The sequence below is a fragment of the Amia ocellicauda genome, chromosome 7, assembly GCF_036373705.1.
Source record: "Amia ocellicauda isolate fAmiCal2 chromosome 7, fAmiCal2.hap1, whole genome shotgun sequence".
Lineage (NCBI taxonomy): Eukaryota > Metazoa > Chordata > Actinopteri > Amiiformes > Amiidae > Amia > Amia ocellicauda.
In genome coordinates, this window is record NC_089856.1 from 10,013,253 (window position 1) to 10,039,914 (window position 26,662).

Sequence of the window (26,662 nt, forward strand, 5' to 3'; positions counted from 1 at the left end):
GAACAAAAAGAAAGCAACCTGCAACCTAAAACAGATTTATTATATGTCTTTCCTGTGTGATGCTGCTGCAAAATGCCGTTGCAGAAGCTCCAACACTAGGACTAGGGATCTTATTATTAAAGCTGTGATTCTACGCCTCCTTCTGTTTAATAACATCCAGCCAACAAGGGGTTGATCTTTTTTATTTTTTTGTGCTGGGTTTGCACTAATAGATATTCCTGGACTCCAAACAACCAATGGAGAGAGAGAGAGAGAGAGAGAGAGAGAGAGAGAGAGAGGGCGGGAGAGAGGCAGAGAGCAATAGAGTGAGTGAGAGAGAGAGAGAGAGAGAGGCAGAGGTGTGCAGTGGAATAGTGTCATAGACTCTGTATTGAGCGCCGAACGCAGTGTGGCAGAGACTGGAAATGAAGTGACTTCCACTCAGGCAAAAGGGCTGACGCACAGAACAAAGGAGAGCAAGGACTGACTGAAAGGGATAGAGAGACTGGGGATAAAGAGACAGAAAGAGAGAGAGAGCGAGGAAGCTGTTACCCAGGAAAAGTGTCCACCAAACCCCTTAACCCCCTCCCCTCCTCCTGCCTCCAGGGCACCACCACGATGGAGACGGGCAGTCCACGCAAGATCCAATTCACCATGCCCCTCCTGGACTCCCATCTGGACCCAGAGGCTGCTGAGCAGGTGAGGAGAGGGTAGCTATAGGGGAAGTGGGGGGGGTTGTGGGAGGGTAGAGGAGACTCTCGGACTATTGCAGCACAATATGATACCGTATCAAAAGAGAGTGCACAGCAGCACTGTTAATTGTGCTTAATGTATATATTTCCCCAGCCAACGTTGATCCGCATACACCTGGAATGTAATCTCCTTACAGGACGTACAGTACATTTCACAATGCATATTCTCTCACATAAACGCATCTACTGGGAAACAGGTTCCCTTGTGTATTCCGAATGATCTTGACTGACACTTTGAGATGCTCGGATGACATTCTAATTTACATCCTATATATTTTTTTTTCTCCCTCCCCTATTTATTTCACAGCCATTTATATCATGCTGTCAAAATGTCCATATTAATTTGCCAGCATGGCCGTAAGACATACAAGCTAATCGTGTTTCTCATAGGCTAACTAACGTCACAGCGTCCGTGCAGGTTCATTTAGAGAGGGGGAGTGAAACAATTTGCTCTGCTGAGGATGTGTACTGTACTTTAGTGCAGACAATTTACAACACATTTCAAGGGGTAATTGGTCTTGCTCAGCCCAGGTGGCATATTTGAATAGACATTTATTATATGAAATTAAATGGTCAAAGTTATGATTTTGTTATATCCTATCTAGGATTTTAAATATTTCTTATGCGATCTAAAAAAACATAACAGGGTTGACTCTTCTACTGCACACTGAAATTTCACAGTGCTTGTGCGGCCTCTTTGAATACTTATAATGGAGCTGCTATGAATGTGTCCTGTTATTGAGTTATTATTAATCTCTAAGCAGACACTCTTCCACCGAACGGCTTACAGTTGTGGCTGAATAGATGCCGTTCATAATTACAATTTGCAAGTTAGTAATATTAGTCTGTGTGAGGCGCACTTCTTCAAAAAACAGTATAGCAATGTGTAGCAGGGTGCTATCCCCCAGATAAATATGTACTGAAGTTAGTGTTTCATTCTTAAGACCACACATACCAAAAATACTTGGCTTTTCATGTGTAAAATCTTTATTGATCTAGTACAGTAAGATTTTTTTTAAATGACAAAAGAGTGTTTTATATAATAGTCTTATTTGAAGTCATTGAAACTGGAGGACATTTTTCTACTGGTGGAGAGCTGAAGTTGTCTGTGCAAGATTGCGCTTATAGGTACATCAGTGCAGTGGGGACAAAGAGCACCTAACGATTGAAGTAACTCCTGGCGTTTTGGAAAGACACGTGCACACACACTGGTGAATCAGGTGATAGGGAATAATGTAGTGTCTTCTCAGTGAGGTGTATGGAGTCTGGGATACATGCTGAGTCTTCAATAACATCATGTTACTTGTGTTGGAGTGGGGGGGCAAAATCACTTTAGTCTCAGTTATTTCTAAGGCTGCTGCCATCTGCAAGGATTGGCAGGAGGAGGGGTGCAGGGGGGAGGCTCTCTGGGCTTTGGCAAATAGCCAAAATAGACGCCCTGTGATTAAAGATGTGTGTGATTGCAGTGCAGATGTGAGTGGAGATTCAAACCCCTCTGTCAGTATAGTACTGCATTTCTCAGATGGCAGGTGGGTTATTCCCTGGGACCAGAGCAGAAGGCACCCCAGACTTTCCTACAGCAGCAACTCTGAGGGCTTGTTCCAATGTTTAGTGGAAAACGCGCCGGCTGTGCCACCTGTTTCAGACCACTTTATGAGTTTGAAAGCATTGCGGATATTCAAATCTGATGTCTCCTGCAGCTTTGTGATGACGAGTAGGTTTCAGCAGTCCTTTTTGTCCACCAGTCCTCATCGTGGCCAGTGCGGCCTAGCAGGGAAAAGACAGTAAGAGGTTACTTCAGGCGTTGAGGACAGTGAGAGTTTACTTCAGGCGTTGACGGTGAGAGCTTATCTTTAATGCATTGAGCAGCATTTGCAATTGAGCAGCTGCAGGCAATTGCTTGAATGAGGGTTTTCACAAGTCAGCCAGACCGAGAGAGGTGTCAGTCCTCTACATGGAGCTTTTGCCTTGCGGTTGGTGCTGCAGACTTATGGTGAGAATGCAAGCAGACAGTCTGACAGTGCATGATCTGGGCAGAACACTGATCTCAACTGTATGTGGGCCTGCCGGGGTGAGCCGACACTGGGCAATTCTAAAATGTGCATTAAAAACAATGTAAACTCATTCAGAGGGGCAGTGCAGTCTTCACGCCCTGGTACCATATTGCGAATGCCATTCATATGACATGGGATTAGTATTAATAAACTCCATAACAGGAAATGCTCTGCTCTTTCTCCCGGCCACCAACAATCAGAACCAATTCCACTCTTATTACAGGAACGGTCTCCGAAAGTGGGACAAGAAATGCCATTTCAACACCATGAGAAGTCTGTGTAATCCAGTCCCTTTCTTTCAGTGGTTGGCGCTCTTGATAGTCACAGTGCCCTGTATTATGCATGAGAGAGACTGCACTTGCAGATGAGTGGTTTTGGTCCTGTGCATTATTCTCGTATGACTTGGGACTTGATCGCAGGCCATTTTGTACCAGCCGTTTATTTTTCTGCTGAAGAGAAAAGGAAAAGAAACAAACAAACAGGAGAATGGGCTTTTAAGAACCAGGGCAGGACCTTCCCTGTAAACAGTCATTGTTCAGCTTTGCCCCCATGTGATTTGTAATAATGTCCCCTGCCTTTAAAACTGTTTGGTGTACTTGGTGTCCTGTTGCCTACAGTTTCTGGGAAACCTATCGTTACTTTAAACAAAAATGAAAAAAGGTTTGTTTTTGTTATGACATCACTGGAATCGAGGTCACTGCATCCAAAACTAACAGCCTGGAGAGACCTGAGCAATATCGATCCCCTGCATAGTCACAACCTTTCTCTGGCCAGAGCCCTGGCTTTCAAAACCTCACCACAGTGAGCGTACTTGCTCCTGATGCACTTGTCCACTATCCTTTTACCCAGTGTAATGAACTAATTAATTGGGATTTAACAAAGACAAATAAGTAGTGTGCAGAGCGTTTCACATGCAGACAAACTCCAGTTGCCTTCCTCTGAGGTTTTGAAAGCTTGAAAGTGTGAAAATGTACCCGAAGAAGCTGAGAAGCAGCTTACTGAGCCCAAGATGTATCAGTTCTTCGGAAAAAGATGTATAACTTAGTGCTGTTGTGTGCCAATTAATTCAAAGCTTGCGGTGTAATGCAGTTTGATTTTGACAGCTTAGTATGCATAAACACTTCTGCCTTTTCAGTTTCATTCAGTCTCCTGATCAATGAAGCCAGTGTATGTGAATACCTACTACGGATTTACCATATGTTGCGTTCAGTCACCACAGATTCACACATACGGTGCAGCGAGAGGTGGGGAGTTTCACTACAGAGTGTGCGTGCATATCTCCAGCTTGTCTGGAGTCTAAATGTGATTCTGAATCAGCAGCAGTCCTACGAAAGCCAATGAGGGGTGATTGGGCATTTCAGACACTTTAGGACATTTGTTCATTTTTAACAGTGTGATTGAGAGTTGGGAAGGGATCCTATCCTAACATGTAAACTGTGATCTTTCTCAAGTTGAGTGAACCGATCTCGCTCAGTTCTGAAAAGCTTTGCCTAGGATGCCTGGCTCTTTGTGATTTCAGGATATTTTTCAAGTACAATGCAATAGCCTGTCGAGTCTGTTAGATGAAAGTGTTTCATATCATACTCTGCCAATTAGGTGTCATAGAACACAAAGTTAAGGGATGTTTTGTTTTGTTTTGTTTTTTATGATCCATCAGGAGGCACAGTATTACACTAGCATTCATTACTCGATTTACCTTTGATATCATTCACTACTAAAATAAGGGATAGTGAATGTGCAGCTTTTTTTTTTTTCTTCCCTCTCTTTACATTTAGGCTGATCTATTTATTTGGCTTGTCTTTTATATTCACTGAGAGTAAAGAAATTGCAGGGAAGTTTCCAGATTCAGAGTTCAGCCGCTTTAAAGCTATAACATGAAAACATAATCTGATCCACAGGTTACCAAATAACATAAAAGACAATTTGTTGTAAAAAAGAAATTAACTTTGTGGAAATAAATTGTCGGTCATATAGAACTGGAATAAACCAAATCTCAAAACCCTTACGCCCCCCTCTCTTTGAGTATTTGGATATTGCAGATTGTTTTTATTGAACTTCTGCTTAACAGTATTATAAAAAGTGTATTACGTTGCACCGTATCGCAGACCTCTTCCAGACTTTCGTGTTCAGTTGGTCAGGCTGCTTTGTGTGCATGAGGACCGAACACACACTGTCAGGCTGCGCAGGAAATTGATTCTGGGTTCCACTGCTTCCTAAAGACCAGAGAAATCAAAACATCTCAACAAGGCTTACAAAAGCAACAATGCTATCTTGAGAAGCAGCCGTTCCTAAAGGGCTCTAAGGTAGGTGCTCTTTTACAAGTGGAAACTGATTGGAAATTGAGATTGTAGTTGTTTTCAGGAGATTTGTCCTGCTATAATTGCCGTGGTAGTTGGTCTGAGTAATATTAGCTTCGCCCTCACCGTACCTGACCTCACCATAATCATGTCTTGTTTGTTTTGCCACTTTTCCTTTCAAGGAAATGCATTAAACTTAATGGTAGTTCTTGTATACATTTTAAATATAACCCTTGGCATTTGGATGTTTTAAAGAATAATCTAAATGGTGGCTTTTGGAACAACTTGCGTTTGACGGAATGCGTGTGAGAGACGCAAAGTCACGTCACGCTGCAGTCTGTAACCCACAGAGCCCTGCCATAGTAAGAATTGGTGGAGTATTTCCTCTTTCTCCATGTCTCTTAATATCAATGACTGTCTGTCATAGGCCCTGCATAATTCACGGCACCGGGTAACCACATATGAATGGATATGTGTCTGCTCCTTTCTATACTTGGTGTTTTGCCCCAGTTGAATTACCTACCTCTGTAGTCAGCCTGCTCATTTTAACTTGGCAGGCCTTTGTACTTTGCCCAGCAAAGAGCATGGCCTATATATGTGGATGTTCACAACAGTTATTCCTTTCTCCTTGAAGATCGTTACATACCCTCTATAAATACATACACAGAACTGTATTTAAAAGCATTCTTCTGGATGGCCAGCTCCTCCCTTTTATCCACTTCCTTTGTCGCTTCCACTGAGAGGCGGGTTTTAGATTTGGCATACAGAAGACGCAAGACATATTAAAGTGCGTCTGACACTCTTTTTTTAATTAGTTCCCTTTCACCGCTCTCACACCAGTAGTGAGGAGAAGGGGATTAGCTGAGCTGTGTGGAATTAGCAGTGTAAGACGTAAGAGCCGCACTGTGCTTGGAATATATGCTTTCACATTATACTGTTATGCTACATCTGCAGACATGCTGAGCTTTCAGTCCTCCTGCGGTAATAAAATAGTTATTTAAAAGGGAATTATTCCCCAACATGATCTGTTTTACATAAAAAATTCCAAAGAACAGGCTAGACATTTCAAGTGTACATTTACAAACACTGACCCCTTTTCGAAGCATCACTTGAGCACTGCACTGGTCAGGACTGAATAACTGATTTGACATATTCTCAACAAACCAAGGAATAATGATGCAGGCCCATTCTCCCAGCTGGGAGAGAAGTGACTCTCATGCACTGCACTGCACGTATGTACTGTGACTCATAGTTTGCACAGTGAAAAGAAGAGTTTAATCAATAATGCCCGGAACACCATCGCATTACAATAAACTACTGTCCATTTATCGATTGACTGATTTTTCAAGCAGCTTTTCCGTAATCCATATTTCCCTGGGACACCAGAAGCTTGCCTCCTGGCTAAGATTATATATCCGAGATGAAAGAGATCTATGCATCTTGGTTGTGTATAGATGTGCTTCCTTCACTGCTGATGCATTTAAGGGTCTTTTGCGGCCCTGCTCATAGAAAGTTTGCATTCACTTAAAGATTAGCCCTTCAACCTTTTTATTAACCTTTTTTAACACTTCTAACACTTCATTTAATACTATGGGCAGGCTTGAGGACTTCTGAATCAACACCTGCATTGGGAATGTTTAAAAACCTCATTCAAAAACAAAAAGGGTTACAAACACAGGGGCAGAGGTCAGGAAGAAATCGGTACCCTGAATTTCCTTCACCTGTTTCCCCTGAAACCATCCAAAAGAGTCTTTCCCCTAGCCCTGCTTTCAATTCCGTGCTGTAGCTTTAATTTGAGATGCAGATACGTCTCATTCACATCAGTGATCAATCGTAGTTTACTCACAGTCCATTGTCACCATTGTTGGGCCTGAGATTAATTATGATCCCTCTTCAGGCTAATTTTGCTTACGGACGATTGCAAATGTCCAATATGCTCATTTGTTGTTTCATCTGTGACCGTTCGTGTTATTGTTATTCTGCAGCCTGATAGTAATTGGACAAAAAACAAATGCCATTGGAAGTGGATTTCAGACTTGCAAACACTACTGTCATTGTCACTTTTTGAAATTCTAAACTGACCCCCAGGCCAGCTTACTTCGCACTTTGTGTCCACTGTTCCTCGATCCATTGCTGAGATTGAAAGGGACCTTTTTTTGGTTGATCATGACCTTTCCTGGCCTTGACTAATTAACGCCACAGCGTTGTGTGTCCAGACAGTTACTTTGTATAGATTCAACAACTGTCACACAGCCTTTGCAGTTTTGGAAACTTCTCACCCTGAAACGTAATCCTGTCATTTTACGTCCACCCCAAACCGGGGGAGTGTAACAGACTCATTACCCGATTCAAACACCTGGACAGCAAATTAGGTCATTGTCCGGCTGTCTGAGACCTAAGCGCAGTGTTTTATTGCACCTCTGAAATGGCACTTCAAATGCCAGCCTCCTTCTGCAATGAAAGTCACAGCTGCAAAACAATCTCAGACTCCCCTGCTCCCCCCTGTTGATTTAAATGGCACAGGAAGCAGGTAAATGTCAAGTGAAACTGTTCTTGAGAAAAGTCCTTATAATCCACAGTCCTTATAACACCGAAAAACAGAAGCTCCCTATATTGTGCGTCCCCTTTTCCAGACTTGTTTCCTTCCCTCCCCACTGAGAAGCAAAACTCCCTTTTTGGACGACATCACCCACAGCAGGTGCCACAGCAAAAGGCCCTCTGCACAATCTCCCTCAAGGCAGTTGAGTTGCTCTCCAACGTGCCGGGGGGCTATGGAAATCGAAATTAATTCCACAAGCACGACAGATTGCTGCCTTTGGGTTAAAGACACAAGCCTGCAGCTGGTATAGCCTGAAATAGATCTTACTCATGTGCAACAGGAGTCTCCATACCATTATGTGTAAGCTGGCCATTTGGCTGTGAGTTCACCAGGGCACTTTTGAGACACCAGGGAATTTTTAAGTTTCAATGGGAGCACATTCCACCTTTGCTACATCGAGTCCTGCTGCAATGCGATAACAATGATGAAAAAATGGCCGGGACTATGACGTTGATCATTCACTGGGGGGCAGGAACAGTGCTGAGTGGATTTAGTGGATTCATTTAGCACCGCTATTGATATCTGCGAAGGTGTAATGCCTGGTCTACATTCATGTCTATCAGTTTGAAGGGCAACTTTCAAATCCCGTCCCGTCTCAGTGTGTCCCGCTGACAATGGAGTCGTATGGTCACCCTGCTGCAGTGCCTGTCATCAGCGAGCTGTCAGCAGGGCTGGCCCGACCACTCCTCTCACCCAGCTACCCTGCTGGGACATCCTCTTCGGCTCAGAGCAAAGTCTGCAAGATCACACCACTATCAGATGTCAGGGCCAGTGACTGGAGCACAGGGAGGGTGCATGTGTCTCCCTTCGTGTGTGTGTGTGTGTCTGCCTGCCTGCCTATGTGTGTGTGTGTGTCTCTGCCTGCCTGTGTGTGTGTGTGTGTGTGTGTGTGTGTGTGTGCCTGCCTGCCTGCCTGCCTGGGTGGGTGCGTGTGCGTGTGCGTGTGTGTGTGTGTGTGTGTGTGTGTGTGTGTGTGTGTCTCTGCCTGCCTGGGTGGGTGTGTGTGTGTGTGTCTGCCTGCCTGCCTGTGTGTGTGTGTGTGTGTCTCTGCCTGCCTGCCTGCCTAAGTGGGTGCGTGTGTGTGTGTGTGTGTGTGTGTGTGTGTGTCTGCCTGCCTGCCTGCCTAAGTGGGTGCGTGTGTGTGTGTGTCTGCCTGCCTGGGTGAGTGTGTGTGTGTGTGTGTGTCTCTGCCTGCCTGCCTGGGTGTGTGTGTGTGTGTGTGTGTGTCTGCCTGCCTGGGTGTGTGTGTATGTGTGTCTGCCTGCCTGCCTGCCTGCCTGCCTGCCTGGGTGTGTGTGTATGTGTGTCTGCCTGCCTGCCTGCCTGCCTGGGTGTGTGTGTATGTGTCTGCGTCTGTCTGACTGTGTCTGCATTTGCGTGTGTGCGTGGCTATGTGTGGCTGTTTCTCAAAATGCAGTTGCTCACAGAACGTCAATGGGGGGCGCGAACGAGAGTGGGGGGCAGAGCAATCGCGCTTGTGCTTTAAAGTTTTGTTGTTGTTGTTTTTTCCCTGATACAGTTAGGTTAAAAGCTCTTACTGGTCTAATCTTTTGGGAGCTCGGCAAAATGATTATTTTGAGCATTCACTGCCTTACCTTATCAGTTTAACCCTACATTTGCTGCTGGATGAAGGCCTCCCCAAGATGCTGCTCTTCTTTCGATGCAGCTCACACCAGAGACGTTTCTTCTCCTTTACCATGTGGTCGTCGTCTTGGTAGTTTTTAATCTCTTGTGATATTTTCTGTAACTTTTTGCCTTGTGTCCAGACCATCGCCATTTTAATATTTTAGCTCATTCCATGTTTTCACACACCTTTGTTTGTTCTCAGATCCATAGATTTTGTTTTTCTGTCTCTTCTTATTCTTCCCAGCTTATGTCTTTTTAAGCTTCTCTCTCTCTCCCTCACAAACACACACACACACACACACACTTACTCTACACTATTTCTGACTGCCTTTAGACTCTCTTCCCTGTTTTTAAATGTGCACAGCTCATGCCAGTATCTTTTATTTACTCCCTGAATGGTCCCTGGATACTCAACAGCCTTTTTTAAATTAAATTCCCGTTGGTTCAGCTAATAAAATCCGATCTTCTCTCTTCTGTGTGATGCAGCCCCTGAGGACTAAGGGGGGTGGGGGGAGAGTATCTCGGAGTATAACAGCTTTTCACTGTCATTCCCATTACTATGCATGGTCTGAATGTGGACAAAACTGTCTTAAGGGATTGGAGGCTTTAAATTAGCTATTGCCTAGTCTGAATTGCACAGGAATTACACTGGACTAATTTAAGAAGCTGGAAAAGTGGGATTTTCAGGGGGGTTTCAAATTAAAATGTAATCCTCGCCCCACCTCTAATTAGGCCCTTTTGAATCATGATTGAGTTCTCCTCGAAAAAAAGGTACTCGGTCAAATACAAAAAAAATGATCCCGTGTTTACCAAGTCTTGTGCTCACCTCTCTGCTCACGCTTCTCACTGGCAGCTGAGGCTCTTTTCTTTAGGGGGATGTCCTCTGTTCCACCTTGCAGTTGCAGGTGTTTCTGGGTAATGGGCACACGGCTGCCTGTTTGTTCAGTTTTACACATGCAGGTTCACCGTGTTTTTAACCAACCTGGGCCCGGGTGTTGTTTTTCGTGTTGACTGTATTCTGGCTCCCAAACAACGTCCTTGTCCCTGTCCAAAAGCCGCCCCCCCAGAAAAAAAGGAGAATATGGCTAAGATTTTGTACAAAGGACTAACCGAATCCTCCCTAATTAGACTGCAAGTGTACAGGGGCTTAGTCAACCACTGGGATCTTCCTTTGTGTGTGAGAAAAATACATTTACCGCCCCCCACCTTCCAGGTAGTGCCAAGGCAATTGTGGGACACCCTCACAGTCAGCAAACTACATAACTCCAAACTATAGGGCCCCATGTCGTCTTTTTGTCTTCCCTTTGATTCCATTTCCTCTAACATGTCTTTCCTAAAGCAGGGACTTCATTCGCAATAAAGATCTCCATCATGCGTCAATAAAACCTTTTTTTTTTCGGTCTTTGTGTGTGTCACTGGGAAATGAGCCGTCACTAAGTCAGCACGCTCAATTAATCTTATTAGAGAGCTAATACATACTAACTCCGCTCCCCAAACAGTGACTTCTGTTCTACAGAAAATGAATGGGAGAGGGGAGCTGGCTCTCTATCATAGGAGCACAGAGGGATGCATCCTTTCTGCCAGTACAACCCTAATGATCTGGTGCCTTGAAGTGAACATTCTGGATCCCATTTTGCATTCTTCAGTTCTTCGTGTGTGTGTGTGTGTGTGTGTGTGTGTGTGTGTGTGTGTGTGTGTGTGTTCACACATTGGGCCTGTGTATCAGTCTGTGGGTGTGCGTGTGTGGGTGCACGTGTGTGGCTGTGTGTGTGTGTGGATGTGTGTGGGGCTGTGTGTGTGGTGTTTGGCAGTGTCTTTGGCTGTGTGTGTGGTGTTTGGTGGTGTCTTTGTCTCAGCCTCGATGACTGCTCTGCAGTGAAGAGAAAAACAAGCAAATTACAGCACAGCCTTCCGATCTTCACACTTGGTCACAAGGAACAGAACCTGACCACTTAGCAGCTCTTTCCCTTTTGGTTTTCATCCCCGTGCTCGTTTGCTGGAATGTTCATTGTTATTTGCCTTCGCCATTCACCCGTAAAACTTTCCATACACTGCGTGCCAATGGACCCCATGCCTTTTAAATGCAAGGTACGCTCTCATATCCTGTGTTGATCTAGGCACAGCCATCAATTGAGAAACACACATGCTACAGGAAGAACACAACCTGAAGTCAGATGTCTGTCTGCAGCTGCTTCAGAAATGATTTCTGTGCTTTGGAATTTCGCTGTTAATAATGAGATTTCTACAGTTGTGTACTCTTGCTCTGGATTCCAGTGGCAGTCATGTTAAAGACTGTGTTATTTATGAAACATCTGTTTAAAAACATTCTTTAGATGATCGGACTTTCCTGATCTGGATATAATGAATATCAATAGAGCTTCCGGTTTGTGAAGCTACAGTGTAATCTTGTGTTTTTTCTGTCTGTGGATAAAATGCTGCATATACACACCAAACCCAAAGTGAACACAAACAAAATGTTCCCCAGTTCAGGTGTTCCATAAAATGAGTCTTTATGATTAGTTGATCTGCCAATAAGGCTCAATGGCGCAGATCCCAGTTTCATTAAATGTATTAAATGTATTTTCTGTCCTGTTGCCTTTATTTTTACACAATGCGCCGTTTTTAACACATTTAAAATTGTAATATGAGTAGACACAATGCTTACAATGCTTTCTTATTGTAAGGTAAGAAATTACTATATGCAGTGTTGTTGTTTAGATTTAATGGATTAAAATTGACCTATTACACTTTTAATACAACTTTGTTTTTTATGGATACATTTTATATTTACCTATAGCCAATGCATTTGTGACACAATGTTGGAATCGTAAGGTATCGTTTACTGGCCAAAAGATCAATTGTAAATCTGCAGTGTTGTCTTTATGTAAATTATAGGTTCAAAAGCTTTCAAATGAGTTTAAGTGAGTTCTATGTTGTAAGGTGTAGGAACCTCCCCTTTAATTCCAGGGGTTGGGTTGCCTAAATTTTAGGGACACCGGCCTGCCCACATGTCTGTGTATGTTTCAAATCTCATGTCTCCTATGTGAGGAGTTGCTCCTCCCGTGCTTGTCTGAAAGCCCTGCAGGAGTTTGCAGCATGGCCAATCTATTATTTACTGCATTTTTATCTGGCAGTTCGTGCAAAAATAGCTTGGCTGTTGTCACTCAAACTGGTGCATTAAGCAGGCCTTGCTTGTCAAAATGTCAGCAGTTTGTGTACTCCCAGGGGGGCTCCCACTCTCTACCCAGTGATGGGCAACATGGTTTTAAACCCCAGAGTGTGACTCTGACAGACGGTGTTCGTTTGTAGAAGCCTTTACAGAATTTTTACCGTATTAAGGCATGGAGTTTATTTTCCAGGGGTGGTGGAAATAGGTCTGCTCTTCTTTTCCACACTGCTTTCATGTCTATGCAGCAGTGGGCTCTGCTGTTGGAGAAGGTGTGTGTGGGAAGGAAAATAAAGTGATTAACAGGATTCAGTTTCAAGTTTATGCCTAGTGAGGCTTTGTTTGTCAGAATCTCAACAGCATTGTCCCTTATTTCTCCTCATCTAAAAGCGTTGATGTTTTGGTGCTCATTTGTACAGTGCGGATTTATACAGATGTTGCCAAGGGTAACGAAATTGTTTTTCATTGTGCAAATACAAATGGAACTAAACAAATGTGGCTTTTGGGGCTATTGACTATTGGATGCTTAGACTAGGACCTAAATAACCTCTGTGCTAGACCGTACCTACTCAAGTCCATTTCAGCCTCTGGTTTGGCTGGCTGAACCACACTGCACAATCCATGCAGTGAAGATGTTTTTATAATGCCCCCCCCTGCAATAGAGTGTATGATTCTTCATTTGTCCACTATAAACCAGTGCATCGGTAACATTTCTGCCTCACACAGGGCTCCCTCATACGTTTGACTGCACAGCTTTCTTGAGAAGTATAATAAGCAGTTGCTGCTGTGTTTGTGATCACAGAGAGAGTAGCCCGGTAACGCTGCACTCTCGCTTACATTCATAACTGTGTCTAAACAGAAGATGCACAGACGAATGACCGCAGAAGCTAGATGGAAAACTGAACAAGGCAGTTATTTGAAATCCCACAGACTGAATCATTCCAGCTAACGGAGCGGAAAGAAGGAACGGCATTGACAAGCATCTCAGTCTTATTTGGCTGTGGCAGGAGCTTTAAAACTGGGTTTAAAGCAGCTCATCAATTTAAAGCAGTTCACAATCCGCAGTGATAGACAAGTTTTAAACGACTGGAATGTGCTATTAACACCGTGTGGAAGACAGGGTGGGGATACTAATACTACACTGAGAAGCATCTACCAGAAAACACAACTTAATTTTCCACTGTATTCCTGGCATTTGTATTTCTTGCTTCACCTCCCTCTCTCGTCTTTTAATACACTTTGTTTTCTGTCTCCTCTTCTGTCTCACTTTCCATAAAGGAATGTTTTCTGCCCCACCCGAAATAGTTAATAGATATTCTATATAAAAGATCCTAATGTTATGCAAATGAGAAGCAGGCTGCCTGTATGGGATTCTCTCTGCCTTTCCTTGGAACTTCAGTGTGGTGTTTTCTTAACAGATTGTGCGTCTCTGCCCCAATGTCATTCTCGCTACCTTTCTCTTTCTTTCTCTCCTCTAATCACTCTCTTTCCCTCTACAGATCAGAAGAAGGAGACCCACTCCTGCCACTTTGGTAGTGTCCAGTGATCAGTCCTCCCCAGGTAAATCTCTCTCTCTCTCTCTCCCCCCCCTTCCCCTCTCCCTCTCTTGCTATCTTTGGCTCTGAAATCATGCATTCAATGCAGTTCAAGAAGCTTTTGTCCAAATGATGAAACCTGATCCATTTCCACAGTGATTTATTGTAAGGTCATTCTAAATGGTGGCCACAGCATTGGTCTGTGAAGTGTGGTCCCAGAGCTCCAATCCTAGCCAGCCAGCTACCGTGCTTTTCCCCAACAGCACCACATTCCAGCTGCTCCTGGGGCATTAAACTGGGGTTACAAACTCATTTTTTTATTTAAATAATTGATCAATTGCAATCCAATTACAGCAGTTTTCTCTTTCACAATTCAACATACATATGCTCCTATACACTACCCCCCCCCCCCCCATTTATAACCATTACAGAATATCCAGCTTCAGTTCCAATACTGTTCAAATGCAGATCAAACCAGTTTATTTTACTTTGTATTTGATCTTGTATGTCAGTGTTATTCTATTCGAATTTAATAAAATATCACTGGGATTGTAATTCAGACTACCAGAAACTCTTGTAATTGTCCTTTTAATTGGGGCCTGGGTCCTGCCTGTGAACAAACTCCCAAATGTAACTCTCCTTACTCCACTCAGATTCACTACAGTTCTGCAATGTCTTGGCTTTTTTTTCTTTTCTTTTTTACAGTTGTTCAATTGTAACACCACTATCAACAGAGATTCTGTGTGTTTGTATGCGTTTGTGTGCATGGAGTTAGTGTGTGTGTGGGGGGTGGGGTTATGGTGTACGGTGACAAGAATCTGTCTTCCTGGTGGGCTTTTCTGAATGAGATGAGGAACGTCAAGAAAGATGAGGAGCAGACATAAGAGAGAGGGAGAGCGAGAGAAAGAGAGCACTCCCAAAGCAGTGACTCAACCGTAGTGTCAGTGTAGACCTCTCTGGGGAATGCCAACCCACTCTTTCTTTCTCTCATCTTTTTCTCTTTTGGAGGGGATTATTTGATCAGGTTTGTTTATTTTTAACCAGGATGCGTGGGTGTGCAGCTATATTCATTCAAGGAAGGGTTGCGTCACTCACTAGATAGAAGGTATGCTTCTCGAGCAAGATGCTTGGGGGGCATAAAAATATACACCGAAAGAAAAGAAAGCAGGACACTTTTGAGGCCACTGTCTCTGTCATAGGCATCCTCACCTGGTTTACAAAGGCCCAAGTGAATGTACACATACATAAAGGAAGAAAATAACAGATGGACTTTGTTTTTTTAATTAGTTCAATGCTCTGTCATTCTTAGCACTAAGCCAGCAGGGGTGGAGTGTGTACATGTATTTTGGAGGAAATTAAAATCTCCAGCCAGTATGCTACAGTGCAATCAAAGGGTGGAGCTTGATCCAGGAACACTCCCAATGGAACAGAGCTGGTTCTCGTTTGAACCGTCTGATGTTGAATATTTTGTCTTTCCCGTGCTTTTGAGTGGATTTGCACAGATGCACAGCAGATTTTGAAGTGATAGTTTAAGTAGACCTTTGGCTGGTGATGATAGGCACCCCTGCGAATATGTGTGATCGTACACAGATGCAAGAACGTTACCGTGTTCATTTGCAGATGAGGACCCTGGAAGAGGCATTCACTACATTATTTAATGCTCCACAAATTAGTCAGTCCAGCTCTCGCTACTCTTCTATTCCCGCTGGCGTGTCTGAAGCCACAATCGTCTCCGTAGTTCTTCCCTCACATCAGCCTGCCCCCGTTTAATCTTAATCCAACATTCCTCCTAGCGTGTGGCAGCAGAATCGCTCTGCCCTCCATGGTGCTATCAAGTCAAGAACACGTAGCTATGGATCAGTGCTTTAAGTGCACGCATCCTTGGCTTTAAATGAGTGAAGGTCGTCTGTCATGTTTACGAACAAGGCTGAACAGCTGTGCTTTTCCTATTGCCTGGAATCAAGTCAGGTGTACAGATTTCTGACGCAGTAAGCTGGTTTAGTTATAGTTTAATAATAACGATAACTTGCTACCAAAAATATCAGCTATTTATTTGGAACTTGCAGACCTTTAATGTAGCATTCTGTTAGTCGTTACTGCACCCTATTCTCCACAATATTACAAAACCTAAAACCAGCAAGGACCCAATCGTAAATTCACAGCTCAGCAAGTCATAGCACGGGGAGGTTTTTGCTCAGCCAGTGTAGACTAGTCTGGGTACTCTACACACATGACAGGACTGTGTTATTAACCTAGCTACCAAGAACACTGCTTCTGTAGGGGGATATTAACCTCCACTGACACTGCCAAGGGTAGAGCTGATGAAATAGCTTTCTGCTCTTGACATTCCTATCCTTCATTGTATCAGAGCTCTTGACCCCAGGACTGTTGGGTAGGAGAGAATATATATATATCAACAATAGACGCATATAACCCCTAATCAAGGTCTTTGTACCAGAGAGCAACTAGGAACAAGATTTGCGAAATGATACTGTAATTCTCTGGTGTCGTTGTGAAAGGTAAACACACTTTTCTTGTGTTTGCCACTGGACGGGTTAATCGGGAAAAAGACACATGCAGACACACGCAGACGTGCGCACACACACACAGCACACAGTATCTGGGGATGTTTAGGTTGCTTGGCAACACAATGGTGTCCTAGAAAAGTTTAAAGGCCCAGAGCTGTGGGGAGGGTTCCACTGGTATTTGTGTGCAGATCCGAAAAGGGAACGGGACGGATTTCTTTTCAAGAGCAGTGTTGGGGCGCACAGAGATTTGCATCAGAGCTGATGAACAGAGCCCCCTACGTTTGTACATTTTGCCTGGCTTACGGAAGTGGGGTCAAGTCAAAAGAGGTCAGGGTGGTGTAATACAGTTTCCCCTTCGTCTTCCCCTTGACATTGCCCCTCACCCTGGGCCTGATGGGAGCTGCGTCAGGGAACAGTCACCATCTGGACCCCCACAAAGTCACCCTCCCACCTCCACTGCCCTTTCCATATTTATTAATGAATGTATTAATTTATTTCTTGTGTGTGGCCCATGAAAAAGCTGAGTGTGTTTTTTCCTCCAGCTGTAACCCTTGGAAAAAAGGCTGCAGGAGGCTTCCTTCTCCTGCCAAAAGCCCCACAGCCAGTCCTGCTGCCAGCCTCTCTGTTCGTATGAGGAGGATCAATCTCACCATCCCTCATTCCTAATGCTTCTCCCCTGTGCTCTTTTGCAGAAATAGATGAAGACAGAATCCCAAATCAGTTATACAAGGTACGGTCCATCTATCTGTTATCTGTCTGTGTCTGTCTGGTGATGCTGAGAAGGGAGATGTGTTCAGCTTGGCAAGGGAAGACCTGAATCACAGTGAACAAAAGAAAATGAATATATTTGAGCTTTCAGGGGAATGCAAATTATGTATTTTTTTCTAACTGACCAAGATCTCCATGGCGATAAGGGCCTATATTTGTGAAAGTGTTTTTTTTTTTTTTTTTTTACAAAAAATGTAACATAAATATCCAAAAGAAAATATATGTAGAAATCTGATTTTGTTAACTGTTTGTTAAATATTTGTTTACTAAGCTCAGCTGTAAAAGTTTAATGGATGTGACCCTGACGGTGTTGTTGATACTCATTCAACCAAATGTAATATCACTGCTTAAATCTTGGGTTCCTTGTTTGCGTCTTCATTTTTTGTAACTTTGGGAAGAAAATAGTGATCTGTGTTTTTTTTTTTTTTTTTTTTTAAATAATTGATCAATAGGCATGTCTTAACTATTTATATCTTGTGAGGATGGAGTTATGAAGCTATTTATGGAGGAGTGAGGATGTGAGTTATGAAGTGAAGCTAACATCTCTTTTGATGTCTGTTAGTAGCTGCACTGTTTGATTTGCAGTTTGTGAATTCAGTGAAATATTACACAGCTGTGCCCTTGATTAGATCGCCACAGTTTGCACATTGAGATACACAGGATATTAAATCAACTTAAAATGTAGATATATAATTCCTTTTCTCTCTTTTTTCTTCCCCCTAAATGATTTTCTGCCAGAGTATAGAGAAACACCTTTGCTCGACACTACTGATTTCTGCTTCACAGTATGAACAAGAGGTTCTTCTGTATGCAAAAAGTTGTGGGTGTGTGGAGCTAACTTGCCAAGTCCCGTGTATCTGTGTTTCAGGCGGCCCTGATGAATTCGCCTCGGCAGCGAAGGAAGGGTGCTCGCGGCACCCCCACCATGAAAGGTACGCTATCGCCACAGAAGCTGCCTTTTATATTATTTGCTTTCCCAGTGCACTCAGATGTGTGTCAGTTCAGCACCGGACAGCTCCTTTGAGAGCTTGGAGGTTCCTGCCTGGCTTGACTCCTCTCTCTCTCCGGCCAGAGCTACAGTTCCTGGTTGAGCACCACCTGTATCGGCAGCAGCAGCAGCAGCAGCACGGAGGGGACGAGTGCTCCTCTGAGAGCTGCCTGTCGGACCGGCCCAGCCCCGAGTGCGGCCAGGGCAGCACCGAGTTCCCAGAGGATGAGGGCGGCTGGGATGCAGAGGAACGGATCAGCCCGGAGAGTTTCGAGAAGCTGCGCAACCAGATGGAAGGTGAGGAACATTTTGTGTTGGCCTCCTGAGGAGAGAGGCGCTGTTAGGTAGTGCCGCTCGGTTTCCGAATTGGGCCGTGGCACTAGCTGGTTCTGGTCTGGGTGGAGGGCCGTGTTGTATAGTGTGTGATTAGGGGTTAGTGGAGTCTGACGCACCACAAGCTTGGCAGCGACCCACTTTAAATACTGTAGGGGTGGAAAATAATACAGGTGTAGCTGCAGTTTTGTACAACGCACATTTCTACTGCGGGAAAGAAGGGATTCTGTAGCCAGCCGCGATGGGCAGACTGACGAAAACCACAGTGAGCAGACAGTTTTATACAGTAGAATAAACAAAATGCTGAGGTTGGTTGCTAATCTAGTTTCCAAGCAGATTCAGGAGAGTAATGTTTTCTGTGCTACTGTTTTTGGAACGTGCGGCTGGTTACACATAAATACTACCTGGTACGGACTGATGTGAGGCTTCATGTATGCTTCCTTGGTTCCAGCTCAGACCAGGTCATCAATAGCAACATTAGCTCTGATTTCTGAAAAAATTGTTCCGATGCATTCAGCCCTGTTTACCTGCTGACAATCACCTCTTGTCTCCTCTCTCTTCACTTCCTTCCTGCCAATCAATTGGGTGGGTAGAGTTCTGCCTCCTCTTTAATAGGTACCTAGACATCCTCAGTCCCTTCCAGGCCCAAAAGCATAGAACTTCAACATGTTAAATTGTCTGCCTTTTTCCACCCAATGGTAGACTTTTTTTTTTAATGAAGCTTTAAAATGCATTAATGCTAATTTTAATTAACATCATTTGTATGTGCCAACTTACTTTTTGATGCATGTTCTTGAAAAAAGAATCAGGAAAAAACTAGGTAAGTGCTAAGGGCACAAGACTTACAAAACTAGAAAATGTGAGAGTTAATTTAAATTCTTATTCTAAGATGCACAGACCCACAGAGACCAGACTTAATTGGCTTAGAAGTAGTTAAAAAACAACAATGCACAAACACAAAAAAACAGATCCTTTTCAATGTGTCCTGAATGTATCCAGCTGGCCAATATGGGCAAGGTTGTGACTGCCTGATTTCACACTGGAACTCAGATTATACTGTCTCTCTAAAGAGGCCACTTAAAATCTGGGCTGTCCCTTGTGTATCGCTTAACCACAGACTTTGCCAAAAACAGAGACAATGTCCTCAATGAAAATCAAACAGGCAGAACAGTATCTTCTTTGTAGCCGAGAGAGACGTATCAGCCTTCCAGGAAAACGTTGTGCTTGTTTAAAAAGAAGCACAAAAACCGAGTAAGCTGCCTCCCACCATGTCCGTCTTTCTCCCTACAGCCCCTCACAGCCAATCGGAGGCCAGTGGAGGGGCGGAGCTCCCGTCCAGTGTGTCACCAAATCAGGAGCAGGAGGAGGGGGGTACCGCCACCATCACCACGGCAACACAACAGACACCAGCAGGTAAAAACCCGTTTCCCTGAACAGTCTGAACTGCACCCCTCACCACAGCACCGAGACCCCAGTGCCGATATTTCTCAAGATTGATCCCAAGCTCCAAGACGTTTGAAAATCGATGCTTCACTGATTATGGGAATGTTTTCTGTTATTTTGTATACAGTCAGGGACAAGTCAATAAGATGATAGTGCTCAGTGCCTTGGGTTGGCTTGCTAGCAGTGCTTAACAAAAAAGCTGTCAAGGCAAGACGGAAAAAGCAGTAAACGGGCTTAGTTTATAACGAACCACCCCTGGTGCCAGATTCAACATGCACAAAATCAAATCACAGTGATGAACTTAAAAACACTACATAGAAGTAATTATTAGTCTCCCAAAAGTAGTGTTCTTAAGGAGTATTTGGCAACCCCTTTACTTTAAAGTCAGTACTGGGTAAGCTGAATAAACAGACCTGTTTACAGTGCTGACCGAGGTTGGGCACTATTTGCCTGGGGCATCTTCACAACAGCCCTGAGCAGACTGTGCTCAGGGCAGCTATAAATGCCCACAGAGTCTGACACAGTCCCCAAGGTGTGCAACTGTCTGGCTCAGCCAGCTAGGCCTCCCTGCGGACATAGCCAATCAGATGTTTACACTACTGGAGGCACGACACGACAGATGAACAGCAAATTAAAGGCCAAGGGAATCTCCCCTGAATTCTGGTACATGGGGAGAAATACACCAAAGCAGGAAATTTGCCATAGTCAGTTCCTGTGATCTGGCCATTTTGAGGTGTGCTAGAGGGTCAGAGGTCCTATATACCAGCAACCCCCTTCCACCCATAGCAGCCTAATCCACTTCTGTAGTTAGCAGGGGACTGTCACTTCAGCTGTGGAAGCACTTTTGGGACTTTTTGTCTTGGTTTCAATGCTCTGGATTAGCTCAAGTCATTGATTCTTCACTGATCCTCTTTTAGTATACCTAATAATTAGAGCAAAAGGGATTTGACTGTCCTCTCTACAGAATCATTGTAATTAACGGTGCATATTTGGGAGAAATGCTTAAAGCACTAAGAAACAGAGCAAAACAAACAAACAAAAATATGGGTTTACATCAAAGGTGACTGGATGTATGCATTCACTATTATTATTATTATTATTATTATTATTATTATTGTTTTTGGCGGTTAAGAAACACCAGGACGGCTGACACATACTCCAAGACAGCTGTTTGCAATGCGTTTTACTGTGCATAGCCATTATTCTTTGCTGTAAATGACAGCTGCAGACAACACAGTTGACAGTGTAGTGGGAAAAGGTGGTCTGCAGACTTTTCTTCTCTTCATTCAGCTCAGAACTGCTGTGTGAATGTGAGGTCAGGAAGATAGTTTGCCTAAAAGGAACAATAAAGATCAGTTCTGTCATACGACAGCCTCGTTAATTTACTTAATTATGGTTTTATAGTTCAGAAGTGTACAATTAAGCTGGAATTAAAAAATAATAACTAGGATAATTCTTAATAATTAAGATAAGAACTTACCTTGCTGTTTCTGAACAAAAGCATGTCACTTAGCAGGTTGTGCGAGCCTTAATGACTTTAGTGGACTGTAGGTAAGGTAAATAAATGAATAAGTAAATCCTTATGCCATTGCTTTGACAGGAGGAACTAAAACAGACTGCCCAGTGTCTCTGGAGGAAGAGAAAAAGAAGGACACACAGGAGAAAGGAAAATAAACTGCCCCTGCATCAGCTTTCTGTTGTACCAAGAAGCAGAAGGAAGATGCACAATGAATGTTTTACAGACTTGGTTTCCGAGAAATTCACCGTTTATCTCCAACCACAGCACCCCCCTCCCCTACCCCCCTCTAGTATTTTCCTGTGGCTGGAAAAAAAAAGCCCCCCAGCTTTGACTCCTGGATCATTTAAGAACCACGCAGAGAATGAATGTGAAGCACTTTTTTTTCCTTCCTTTTAAAAAAATGTAATCTTGGAAAAATGTTCATTATTAACTATAGCTCTATAAATTTAGCAGATTATGAGTTTAAAAATGACAAAACTTAAATAACACAGGAGTTCTTGACGGTCGTGTTTCAAAATCAGCCTCACTACTTTATTTTTGTTATCAGCAATGGATGTGTCCACATTTGTCTTGGAATGGAGGATGCTCTGAACCTGCTCTGAGCAAACATGATGTCATCTATCACTTAAAAAATAACAGAAGAGTTATAATGTATAATGATAATACATATTATGAATGATATATTAGGCTGTAAAAACAATATTCAGGAATGCTTTGCAATAAACACTAGGGAAGCCCGATATGCATGACAAATAAAGGATAGATCAAATAATAATGATCTAGACATAAACCTTCAACACACAGATTATAAATAGACTGAAGTGCCTCTTTGCTACAGTCTGTACACACTGAGCAGCTCTCCTGCCAATGGAAGTTGCTCGTCCAACAGCCCGATCAACACATTCATGCAGCTCCAAGCGACAGAGACTGTCCCCCCGATTCCAATAGTCTCACCGGGGCCCTACCAATAGTGCCCTCTTGCAAAAGCTTATGATACCCCATCTGAATCCCATGAAGTGCCTGGTGAAATGCTGAGTACTGTTCAGACCTGGCTCTTACAGTTGATGTCTCCCAGCTAATCAGAAACGACTGAAGGCATCTTTCACAGCAGGGCCAATTCCATCATTAAAGTGCTGACTGGGATCAGAGTCCAGCAGTGGGACAAATAGGAGCCAAGATTGACGAGCCCTGGAGGGAGGCAGGGTTTGACTTGGAGATGCAGTGGTAGATCTACCAAGCACTGGTGAAGACAAATGTGGAAATCCTTTTTTTCTTTTTACATATTTATGTTGATTAATTAAACTCCAAGTAATACCACTTTCTCTGCCTCTTGTGCGGGGTCCAGCTTTTCTTCACATGCAGTCGCTATGACGGTTCACAGCAGAGCAATAATCCTAATGCAAAATATACAGATATACAAGCTTATATGCAGGAATGCTGTTGCACTACAGCAGCAAATGTGAATTCAATTAGGGGTGGATTACTGCAGAGCAATGCCTGCTCAGTAAAGCTACATTTTACTGTATAGTCTATTGCTTGAATATGCTCCGTGCCATTTCCAAGCGCACACAGGTTTATAGTGGAAAGACGAACAATGCTGTGCCCGTGGGGGAGGGTTAATCTGGTAAAAGCCTCTGTACAGAGATCTGGTGTGCCTTACAGCCTTTAGCAACTTCACCAGTGTGAAGACGTTGGTAGTCTCAGATGTGGTGCTAACTGGCAAGCTCACAAGAACAGTTGTCTGGGGGATTCATTTTTTGTCTATGTAAACAAAACCAGCGATCTCCAGACTATATGGTCCAACCTGCCCTCTGATTAGAAACCTCGATTGACCACCCCCCAAAGTCCTCGCATTGCTTTACCTGCTTTCACCATAAACCTGAGTTTATTTGAGAGCGCATCTCTGTTTTTTTAATGGGATACTGTGCAGACAAAGATCACAGTTCTTCTCGGATCACTCTTTAACAGCAGGAATCCGGGGGAAAATAAAAAAACACAACTGTAAAATAGCCATAGTGACCTCTTGCAGGTTGATTAAACGCCAGCAAGAACAGGGAACAGGGTGTTTCTCTGTGTCGATTTCTAATTACTGACTTTTCAGTGTCTTCGTTTTGTATATCCTTCTGCCTGTATATCTAAAACCTAATGTTTTGAATCATGACATTTAGAAAGTCAAGTGTAGAAGAGGAATAGGGGGGAAACAGAAAATAAATCCCCAACACTTCACTTGGTCAGCCAGTTGACTAACATTGATTGCATGATTTTATAATGCCTTCTCCTTTCAAAAAATAATCGCTCAGAGCACTTAATTTAAAGTAAACTTGGATTTCCACTAAAGTGTTCTGTTTACCAGCGCAATATGTGTTTCTGCTCCTTTTACCATTTAAAGAAAGTGCTCCAAAATGTCTTGAGTTGAAAAAATAAAAAACACTTGATTGTCAGCAATCGAGTTAACCGTGGTAGCTTTCTCTGCAAATATATTTCTTTCTCATTTAGATCACAGATTCAGTCATCCTATCAGAGGTTTAGACTGGCTAGCCCCTTAAACCACATCCCAGTGCAGGCTTAGGGACCATCACAGTGAGCCATCATTACCAACAGAAAACCCAGGGAGGAAGGCCAGGTAAGAAAGTTTTAGTATTAGTCCCTTAGTGAGGACTAGCCTCTCCAGATCTTTAAGAATCCACTTCTAGTGAACGCTAGGTTCCCTGTCATCGTTGACTGCACAAAGCATCGGAGTGTAGAGGGAGAGCTCTCAAATTAATTTTGATATCTAGGGCTCTGTACTGAAGTTCCCAATTCGGCAGGGCAGTGTCTATATGGATCATAGAGTAAAATGTATTTCAAATATATCCCATTTATTTCAAATATACTAAAAGGGGGGCAATTTGGCATATAAAATAGAAGGATCAGGCATTTATGTGATATATTAAAAGATATACGTTTGTGGAATGTTAAGCTTCCACTTTAAACCATTTGGTAAACTGAAAAAGCCTTTAGACCGCCTTGATGCTTCACTACAGCCCACAGATATCCGTCAAGATTGAAATGACCAGCAGAAGAAAGGAAATTGGGGCAATCAAAACAAATAGATCTGGAAAAGCAACACTGTGACAATAAAATGACTCCCCCCCCTCCCTGCCATAAAGTTTAATAATGGCAACATTTTATTTTACACTCGGCAGAACAAACACTGCTTTTACTCAGATCACTATTACAAGAGATTGAGTTATCCCTGACAGCAAACGTATGTATCTTGTTTGCTCTGTTTTAGTTTTAGTGCAGGACTGCTTTTTTTTTTTTTTTTTTTTATGATTTCCAGCATGACAGAAATACATGCGTGTTGTAATTCTTGGGTTTTGTGTTTATTTAGTTCTTGTTTTTTTTCTTTCGTGCAGATGGGGCAAAACCCTTCATTTATATGGCGGTTTATCAACTTTAAGCAGAAGGAGTTTTTACTGTGTCAGGAGCACATAGGACATCCCTGTAATAGATGATAGCAAAGAAAATGTTTGTATGAATTTCTGTATATGTATTACTATAGATACTGTCCAATGATAAACATCTGTATAAAAAAAAGTGTTCTTTTATGATGAAGATTGTTTTAAAAGAAATACAAACCTTAATATCTGTCACTTCTGTCTTGTTTGTCTTCCGTTTGGTCTTTGTGTTCCTGGTTCAAATACAGTTCAGTGTAACACTTAGGTTGATAGCTGACAAGCATAACAATAAAGCGCTCAAACACTCATTTCCTAATGAACAAGAGGGATTAAAAAAATAGCAGAACCTATTGGGTAGTAGTTATTAAGTATATGGTGCCAAATCCAAACAGCCAAATCACCGCTTTGTCTCGTAGGAAGGCCATTATGGATGCTCAAATAAATAAATAAAATCTAGCAGCATGCTTTCAACACATTTGTAACGCTTGAGAACACTGAACCAAAGGCATCGTTCCTCACACTTTGAAAGTCAGTGCTTTTTCTTTTTTTTGGCATGTTTTGGTCTCACTTGACAAAAGACAAGAAAAAACATCCAAAAGCCGTGGGGAATATGTGACTTGGCTGATTTGTATCACCGTGCATAGATTGTAAGTGGCCGCAACAGCATCGCTTCCCTTCTGCAATCAAGTCCGAAATGTACAAACCCACCCCTTGTATGCTTTTAGCTCCCAGGTACACAATTTGCTCAGCAGGCGCAGCGTCCTCGCTTTAGGGTTTCATTGGCAGACATGCGCGGTGTGGGGTTTGATGGCAGGGCCTGTAAAAATAGACATCTGAATTATTGAGAAATGACAGTGAGCTCGGGCACACTGAAGTTGTGACAGGGCTGCAGGTCTTATTGATCCAGTCACCAGCCTCGGAAACAGGATGATTAAGTGCCAGCGTACCAATATACTATTTTGAGTCTTTTAAGTCCAGTTATTCAAGTGGGAATTCGACCGATCACACTGAAGACTGCAGATCCAAATTGATCTCACCCTTCAAGCACACTCTATGAGCCACTGGGAAAGCTTAGTGCAGGTCTTGAAGGCTACTGATAGCTTCTAGGAGAGGTGTAGGTTTTGACTTGAATCACAGTAGCAACTGGCAATAGAACGGGTCCGAGTTGTTAACGAGGCAACAAGGTCAAGATCTACGTAACGCAGACATTTGTCGAAAATGTATTGAAGCTGGTGGATTTCAGCATTGTGCACTGCAGCTGCTTCGAGTTTGCGTGTGTCCTTTGTGTTCCTCCATCTTCTATTAAATTGATTCTATAGAAGCAGTCTTGAGCCAGCTGAACCTGCTTGAAGTAAGAAGTACATTGTCCTCATGCCATGCTGGGGTCCAGCTTCAGAAACTGCAGCTTTGGATCATGTCATTTACAACAGAGTGTCTGTATAATGCCTACTGGAGAAGCAATGAAACCATACAGCTTGGTCACAATAGTAAATTTTATTTGCAGTGTGCTGTATTTCAAAACTTGTTCACTTTTACTAAATACTCCCTGTTGTGTCCTGTGATCAAGGGAGCTGTGCTAATGTTTGTTCTGTCGTTTAAACCCAGACTGCTTCATTCCATCCCAATGTTGTTGCT

At 43.1% G+C, this 26,662-nt stretch overlaps 1 protein-coding gene across 2 annotated transcripts; it reads left to right on the forward strand.

Moving 5' to 3' along the window:
- Window positions 1–337: 337 nt before the first annotated feature.
- LOC136752738 (protein phosphatase 1 regulatory subunit 1A) lies at window positions 338–25,222 on the forward strand. Of its 2 annotated transcripts, XR_010817342.1 has the most exons (8): window positions 338–678; window positions 13,973–14,033; window positions 17,229–17,266; window positions 18,173–18,236; window positions 18,377–18,589; window positions 19,916–20,038; window positions 21,669–24,210; window positions 24,986–25,222. XR_010817342.1 is itself a non-coding variant. In XM_066708293.1 (7 exons), the coding sequence occupies exons 1-7, from the start codon at window positions 598–600 to the stop codon at window positions 21,740–21,742; spliced, it is 654 nt and encodes a 217-aa protein (XP_066564390.1). In that variant the 5' UTR covers window positions 338–597; the 3' UTR covers window positions 21,743–25,222. The 2 variants fall into 2 exon arrangements, 1 of the variants encoding a protein (XP_066564390.1); XM_066708293.1 differs by having other exon boundaries at window positions 21,669–25,222.
- The last annotated feature ends 1,440 nt before the right edge of the window (window positions 25,223–26,662 follow it).